At 43.7% G+C, this 8,491-nt stretch overlaps 1 protein-coding gene across 2 annotated transcripts; it reads left to right on the plus strand.

Moving 5' to 3' along the window:
• The first annotated feature begins 1,174 nt into the window (after positions 1–1,174).
• On the plus strand, positions 1,175–8,084 carry GPR85 (G protein-coupled receptor 85). 2 transcript variants are annotated; one of them, XM_074870229.1, is made up of 2 exons: positions 1,175–2,458; positions 4,141–8,084. In XM_074870229.1, the coding sequence occupies exon 2, from the start codon at positions 4,316–4,318 to the stop codon at positions 5,426–5,428; it is 1,113 nt and encodes a 370-aa protein (XP_074726330.1). In that variant the 5' UTR covers positions 1,175–2,458; positions 4,141–4,315; the 3' UTR covers positions 5,429–8,084. The 2 variants fall into 2 exon arrangements, with proteins under 2 accessions (XP_074726330.1, XP_074726331.1); XM_074870230.1 differs by lacking the exon at positions 1,175–2,458 and adding an exon at positions 2,970–3,041.
• Positions 8,085–8,491: the final 407 nt, after the last annotated feature.

An 8,491-nucleotide genomic window follows, 5' to 3' on the forward strand; every position in this document is an offset into this window, starting at 1 on the left:
TCCAAGAGAAAGCACAGACAAAAAGGGTTAAAAACTACTGCACTGGATCTTTTTTACAACGATGATGATGGTCTTGTATTGTTTACTATTTACAAAAAATCATACATCGGAGTGTAAGAATAGGCCCTGACCATGAACATACTATAGCCATCCTGTACCACATACCATAAATCTGCTTCTTAATCTGGCATTTTAAATGTTTAATTTCCATGGCATTTGGAGAATTCTTTGCTATATTAGACAGATCATTAAAGTGCCTGCTCTTGCTGGCTTAGTAGCCACTTCATTGCACTTTTTAACATTAACAATGACTTTAAAAGTCACTGTTTATGTCACTGTGGGAACATATATTTAACAGCAGAAAAGGGATAGCTGGAGAGGTCTGCTTAGCTTAGGTAACTATGACGTGAAAAGTGCAGCTTGAAGTAGTAACTTTAATAACCACCCAAAATGCCAATAAAGTGAAACTAACCCCAAAGACGAGCACCAACACAGTCATCATAAGTACATTCACAGAAAAGAAAAATTATGTGGTACCTGAGCCATGTGTGAGTTTTCTGCTCAGGAATGAATTTTATTTGAAGCAAGTCACATGCTTGAAACAGTGTGATTTTTGTTTTAAATAACTGTATTTTCCAGTGGCTGCAGACCTCTGGGCTTGATCTGGAAGTTACTGAAGCTATTTTTGTGGTTTGGCCACCAATTCCAAAGACTTTTAGAAAGCACCAAAAAAGAACCCAAACTTTGACAACAGCCTTAAAAAATGCCTGTAGTCTACTAACGGTCTCAAAGATGTGACACACATTATGAATCAGCCCCACAAATCTATCCCCCAGAAGAATTTATTCTGACTTGAGTGGAAGCTCCCAGTGAAGAAGTTCCTCAGAATCCAAATCTCTCGACCCAAAATAAGCTGTTCTTCCACTGCCTTCCAGTCAAAACGAATTGCTTTTGGGACAAGCCTTTCTTTACGCTCCCGCTTCTCCCCGATAAACTTCCATAAAAACTGAAGAGCCGGGAGGGCGGACGGACGTGCTCTTCCCAGCTTTATTCAAACGCTTCCCGTCCCCTCCCGCCTTGACCGCGACGGCACCCCGCAAGGGTCGGGGCCAGCGGGCGCGGGGGCCAGCGGGCGCGGAAGCCGGCGACAGGCCCCTGCGGCGGCCCAGGCCACGGGCCGCCCCACGGCGCCGCCGCCTCGGCCCGCCGGCCGGTATGACATCATCGGGACGGCTCGGTATCGATCCCCGGCGGGTAACGGCTGGGGCGCTCCGCCGCGGCGGCTGCCGCTGCCACCGCTCCCGCCCTACGCGCTGAGGGGGAACGCCGGCCCTGCTACGGGCGGAACGGGCTTACATTAAAATCCATCATCACCGCCGCCATGCAGCGCGCTGGCACTTCCGCGGCGGCTCCGCGCTGAGTGTGGAGAAGCCGCTTTACTGGCTGCGAGGCGGGAGGCAGCGGGGCCAGGGGCAAGGTGCGGTGTCCTACGGCCCCGCGGCAAATACGCCCTCCCCGAAGCACGGTACTTTTTAAGGAGCCCTCCCTGTCTCAGGGGTTAGGAAGAAGGAATTCACCGGGGGGGAGTCGGGAGGAACGGAAGCGAGCCACGAGCGGGAGGATCCGACCGGCGGCAGCTGAAGAAACCGCCCGGTCCCTCGACTGACAGGCTGCGACGTGCACCGCGGCGGCCGCTTCCTAGCCCCCATTTTAAGCGAAAGGGGCGGGAGGGGGAGTTCAAAGGCATAAACAAGGAGCGCAGGACCTAATTCCTCCCCCTCCCTTTCCTCAAACTAGCTCGCCCAGGCTCGCCAATAAATCCAGCTCGACTATGCATCGCAATGGGAACGTGCTGCCGCGGAGGCTGCCTTCCCCTCACTGAGGAGGCTGCCGCCGCTGCTGCCGCCGCTGCTGCTGCCGCCGCTGCTGCCGCCGCTGCCGCCGCTGGTGGTGGTGGTGGTGGTGGTGGTGGAGCCGGGGCTGCCGTCCCCTCATTGAGGAGGCTGCTGCCGCGGAGGCTGCCTGCCCACCACTGAGGACACCGCTGCTGCCGCGGAGGCTGCCTTGCCCTCTCTGAGCCGGCAGCACCTGCCGCCGCCGCCACCGAGGCTGCCTTGCCCCCATTGAGGCGGCCGCCGCTGCTGCGTTACTGGGAGAGATTGTGCCGCTGCGACAGGGGAGGACGGGGGGCTCGGCGCGCAGGGAGGAGGCGCAGTGAGCATGCGCCGGCCGAGCCACTGACTGGATTCAGTCAAGGTACCGAGGCAAAAAAAAAAAAAAAAAACCACCCAGGAGGAAAAAAAAAAAAAAAAAGAAAAAGGAAAGGATTGAGAGAAAGAAGAATGAAAGACGGCAGAGGAAAATAAAAAAGGGTTGTTAAAGAGACCGCCAGGATAAAGCAGCCCTCGGTCGGCGGGAAGGAGCAGCTCTGGCATGTGGGGATCTCCGGCACCAACAGGTAGGAGGAGAGGGGCTGGGGGAATCTGGGGGTGCCGAGGGCTGCCGCAGCTGCAGGTGCGTGTGGGGAGGGCTCCCCCCCTCAGGAAGCGGGTCTGGGGGGGTGATTTCTAAAGAAGCGGCATGATGGAAGTGTTCACAGACAATGCCTCTTCCGCTCTCCCGAGCTCCCCGCCGCGGGAGGCTCTCGCATGGCTCCGGCAGATGCGGCTGCCAGGCAGCGGCACCCGGGCTCCCTTGTAGCGCGGCGCAGTCCAGCCCTGCATGGCCGTGCGTGGGGGGGGGCGGGTGTCTCCGCGAGTGTGTGTGTGTCCGTGTGAGTGTCCGTGTGAGCGTGTGCCCGTGTGAGCGTGTGCCCGTGTGAGTGTGTCCGTGTGAGTGTGTCCGTGTGAGTGTGCCCGTGTGAGTGTGTGTGTGTGTGCGGAGGCAGGGCCGGCCGCGCGGCGGGGACAGCTCCATAGAGGAGGGGAAGCGGCGGGGCTGGCGGGAGGGGGGAGGGGGAGCCTGATTTCATGGTTTTAAAACGATGCCATGATCTGATCAGCCTCTGTTTACACAGCAGCAATCAGGCTCTTTTGTGGACGGTAAGAATGGAAGGATTTTGCTGGGATTCAGTGGGAATATCCTTTGTACACCCGAGGTGGCATAGGAAACACTTCGTGTGAATAACGAAGGAGCCTGATCATGCCTGCTGTGGCTCCTGTCCCTGGCTCTGGAGGGAGAAAAAAAAAAAAGAACAAACCAACAGAAAAACCCCAGCAGCAGCAGACAGTTCTTTAATTTATTTTATCTTATTGCATGAAATGTTTTCCGGTACGATTCACTGGGAGGAATAGCGGGAATTGCAGAGCCCTAATTAGCTAAAAAAAAAAAAAATAAAAAATGTTTATTTAAGCATAACCAAAACCAGCCCTCCCGAAAGGATGGGCATTATATTTTGGGTGTGTTGCCTGCTTTTGCTCAGTATTTACACTGACCGTTGCTTATTACGAATTATCTTGAGGCTTTAAAGATTTGCATTAAAGCAAGGGGGGGGGGGAGACGGAGACCCTAAAGCATAGTGCTATTGACTGTCTGGCATACCTGTTTATTTGAAAGCCTAAATGATAAAATTATGGTTTATAGGTGGAAGGGAGGGGGATAATGAATACTGTTTCTCTTACAATGTGCATGAACTAACACAGTGTGATTAATGTGCTTTGGTGACTTGGGTTAAAAAACATAAATTCTGCAGGGTTTCTTTGGGTGTGATCCGTATCAACACAGCAGCTGCCTCTCAAACATTGACAAATACTGTAGCCATAAAATAAATGTAGGTAATGTCAAAATATCAGCAGTCTTTGGGGATTTTTAAAAAAGATGTCAGTGATTAGCTCTTGGGCTTGCAAACTGGGAATCTTTTGATTCGTAAAATCTCTGAGGCTTTAACTGTAAAATTATATATGCTACCAAATATAAGAGGCACCGGTCAGTTCTGAAACTGTAACAAGCCAAATTGTGAAATGCCAATAATCGATCATGCTAAACAGTAAGTATAAAAAAAAAGCCTCATGATTTTTAAAAACAAACAATAGTACTCAAATTTACAACTTCATTTGGTTCTCCATAAATTAACATCTTTGTTAGCACTTTCTGACATCATTTCTTGTTAACTTAAGAACTGATAGCTCGATTTTTTTTCAGATATTTTGATGGCATGACAAATCAGAAAGAAGAGGATGTACTGTATGACTAGACACAAGATCAGTTCTGTTTGTGGATTACATTTTCAGTAAGATGTATGGATCTATTTTTTCCTTGTTCTTATATATAGATCATGAGACTTGACTGAGGCAATATACATATCATCCATCCATCTATGGCGAACTACAGCCATGCAGCTGACAACATTTTACAAAATCTCTCTCCTTTAACAGCTTTTCTGAAACTGACTTCACTGGGTTTCATAATAGGAGTCAGTGTGGTGGGTAACCTTCTGATCTCCATTTTGCTAGTCAAAGATAAGACCTTGCATAGAGCTCCTTACTACTTCCTGTTGGATCTTTGCTGCTCAGATATCCTCAGATCTGCAATTTGTTTCCCATTTGTTTTCACCTCTGTAAAAAATGGCTCTACTTGGACGTATGGGACTCTTACTTGCAAAGTGATTGCCTTTTTGGGGGTTTTGTCCTGCTTTCACACTGCTTTCATGTTATTCTGCATAAGCGTCACCAGATACTTAGCTATTGCCCACCACCGTTTTTATACGAAAAGGCTGACCTTCTGGACTTGTTTGGCCGTTATCTGTATGGTGTGGACCCTCTCTGTAGCCATGGCTTTCCCCCCAGTTTTAGATGTGGGCACCTACTCGTTCATTAGGGAGGAAGACCAATGCACTTTCCAGCATCGTTCCTTCAGGGCTAATGATTCCTTGGGATTTATGCTTCTTCTTGCCCTTATCCTCCTAGCCACACAGCTTGTCTACCTCAAGCTGATATTTTTTGTTCACGATCGCAGGAAAATGAAGCCAGTCCAGTTTGTTGCAGCAGTGAGCCAGAACTGGACTTTTCATGGTCCTGGAGCGAGTGGTCAAGCAGCTGCTAATTGGCTGGCTGGATTTGGAAGGGGTCCCACACCTCCAACCTTGTTGGGAATCAGGCAAAACGCGAACACCACAGGCAGGAGAAGGCTACTGGTTTTAGATGAGTTCAAAATGGAGAAGAGAATCAGCAGAATGTTCTACATCATGACATTCCTCTTTCTGACCTTGTGGGGTCCCTATTTGGTAGCCTGTTACTGGAGAGTTTTTGCAAGAGGGCCTGTAGTACCAGGGGGATTTCTAACAGCCGCTGTCTGGATGAGTTTTGCCCAAGCTGGAATCAATCCTTTTGTCTGCATTTTCTCCAACAGGGAGCTGAGGCGCTGTTTCAGCACAACCCTTCTTTACTGCAGAAAATCCAGGTTACCAAGGGAACCTTACTGTGTTATATGAGGGAGCATCTGTAAATCTTTAGCCTTGTGAAACACTACCATCCTCTGCTAAGCAATTGTGGCCTGTAGCCATGTCTTGAGGAGAAAATCAAGAATGGGATGTCAGCAGTTGTAAGGATTTGGGCAACATTCTGCAGTCTTTGCAATAGCTCACCTCTAATCCTATTTTAAACCTAAACATGTTCCTGCTGACCACTGCTGAAGGTTTGTAATTAAGAACAAAGGACTGAACTACTGCCCTGAATTCCTTTATGTGGTTGAAATCTAGATTATGAAAGTAGCAGGTGCTAAGTATCAGTGCTAAATGCTGTGTATATCACTACATAAATAAGACCATCAAAAAGATTAGCATTGGACATCTTAATAAATTAAGTTGATATGAGGTTAATGTGTTGATAAAACTAATTTTAGACATCTGAAGACCTTTAAAACATTTCATACAATTATTGTTTTGCAAAGACTGAAAACTGGGGACTCAAGTACTGTAACTGATTAAAGATGTGCCATGCATTATTGGATTATCACACTTACAAATCTGTTTGCCTTGTGAGTAAGTTTTGGGGAGCATTCCAAAGCAGTATTTTTGTTCAGATTTAGACTTTACTTTTTTTTTTTTCCAAATATATTACTCTTTCTAAATACCATTTTCCTTAACAGTGAAATTACTAACATCTAACTGTATTCTGTGGTTTTTGCTGATTTGGTATAAAGTTTAATAGACTCTTATTTATATTTTTTAAAAAGCTAGATATCAGTCTGTTAGGCAACGTTAATGATAATATCCAGTCATAATTGAACAGTTATACAGAATAAACACATGTTGCCTTAAAGGGTTATCTAGTATCTTCCATTTTGTTTAGCATTGAAGCAAATAAGCAAGGAAAATTGAATCAATAACTCTGGTCAGTCATTTGGGAGTGCATGAAAGATCACTTACCCTTCTTGTTTCCTTTTTTACTCCTATGGTTCCCAAAATCAGTATGCACATCACTGGGATGATACGATTTTTTTCTAGGTGTGCCGCCCTTTCTAGTTTGTTCTGAGAAACACAGGCAGTTGATGTATGTTTATATTTTAAGACAGCTGTCATGGGGAGACCGCAGCCTTAGTATGATATCTTGCACAATTTGTGAAGCATTTATTCTACTGAAGGCACAGTCTTGTTTATATTTTCTGCACATTTTGGTGTATTGGTTGTTTTAAATTATTTAAGTTTTAACTTGTGAAAACATATAATATGATTTCTTAGTATTTTAGAAATACATTAGTCTGTGAGTCTTTCCTTCTTTAAGATACAGATGTGTGGATTTCAATATAAAGTTGCATTTGCCAAAATTTACCTGTGTAGCTTGTTAATTTTCTTGGAATAAAATTTTACATTTTTCCAGTTATACAATTAACCTTTTTTATTTTGTCTAGTGAGCTAGCATGAAGTACTGAGAATGTAGCCATTATGAATTATTATCCTTTGCAGTCACTGTATTCCCAAACTGTAAATGCATGAATGATGGGGACCACAGGATTGATAAATGATATTATCTACAGTAGCACTATTGTGTAGTTTATCATAATTACCCATCTATCTGTTCTAATATGTCAGTTATATTTAAAGTTACAACACAGTATTTGACATTAACTTCACTGTTTAATTTTGGAAAATGTGTATATTTGAAGCACAACATCATGAGTTGGTCAGTCATAAAGATCATGGATTTTTCTTAATTTTGGAGAGACAAGACTAGAGGTCTTAATTCAGTATTGGTATATCTTGTCTTTTGTTGTAGTTTTATGACCAGCAAGTTAATATATACATACACAAGCAGCAGTCAATAATGGAAATGCTTAAATTTGTATGATAACATTATACAACATATGCAACAATTCAGAGAGTTGTGGCTATATGTGATCAGACAGCTTGATCAAAGATTTGGTGAGCAATCTGTTTGACCTCACTTACACTTTTATACTGAGGTTGATTGGTTGAGAGGCATGGCTTTATATACTGTGTTGAAACAGAAAAATTGCTAAAATGAGTCCTCATCAGTACAAGAATGTTTCAGAACGTAATTTGAAACGGGACCAATAAACTTCTACCAAAAGGACTTTTTTATTACACTGAAAAAGGCTTTGAAATTAAGGTAGTTAAGCAATTGTCAAAGATAGCAAGAGTGAATAAAAACTGAATCGTATGTTGAGAAAAATTCTGAAAGTTATCCCACTTAAGTTTATTAAAAGGTTGATTGGCAATAACTTCAGTCTAATTTCTATAAAATAGTAACCTTTACAAGGAACATTGATATTACATATTGTAATAAAGAAGTACGTATAAATAAAGTTGTAAATAGTGTTATAGTTGTAGAAGTAATCATTTCTGAAGATTAGCCAGAAAATTTTCAACTACGAAATTTCAAAAGCTGCAACTTTGGGGCCTGACTAACTCCTAATAAAGTCGGTTGGTGTTTTCCTATTAACTTCATTTGGAGCAGAAGCAGGCCCTAACATTTCTATAGTACTATGCTTCTGAAATACTAAGAAGGCTGTATTTACTATGCAGTGGGAAAAGAAAAAAAAAAAATTAAAATTATTTCCCTGGAAGTTTTGCAAGCAGTAACTGATGTAAATTAAAATAATAAACAGTAAACAAGTCTGAAAGCAAATATTTTGCTAAATGTTTTTCTTTTGATATGAATATAATTCCTTTGGGTAGCTGAAGAATATGCAACTGTATTACTGCCTGACAGAGGAGAGGTACTTTTTTTTAAGTGAATTTTTATAGTTGTTCCAGCAAGAAGTCTTGTGACGGAAGTATTTCCGTTTATTTTCTCCAGTGTTAAAAGAACGAGGGGATGTTCAGTGAAATTAAATGGCAACATATGAGGTAATGTTTTATGCAAAGTTGTTACTCAGTGGAACTCACTGATACAGGATGGCAAGCAGTTTAGAGAGATTCCTGCAAGAATTATATATATACATGAATTAAAGCAGTGCTTGCAGTTTTTGTCATCAGTGTCAAATTTTGATCCTAGTCATCATATCAAACCTAATGTATTCGGGTATAAATTCA

This window comes from Strix uralensis, chromosome 5 (genome assembly GCF_047716275.1).
Source record: "Strix uralensis isolate ZFMK-TIS-50842 chromosome 5, bStrUra1, whole genome shotgun sequence".
Taxonomy (NCBI): Eukaryota; Metazoa; Chordata; class Aves; order Strigiformes; family Strigidae; genus Strix; species Strix uralensis.

What these genes read in the sequence shown, in the direction of transcription:
- GPR85 (XM_074870229.1), top strand. Translation starts at nt 4,316, where the DNA reads ATGGCGAACTACAGCCATGCAGCTGACAACATTTTACAAAATCTCTCT.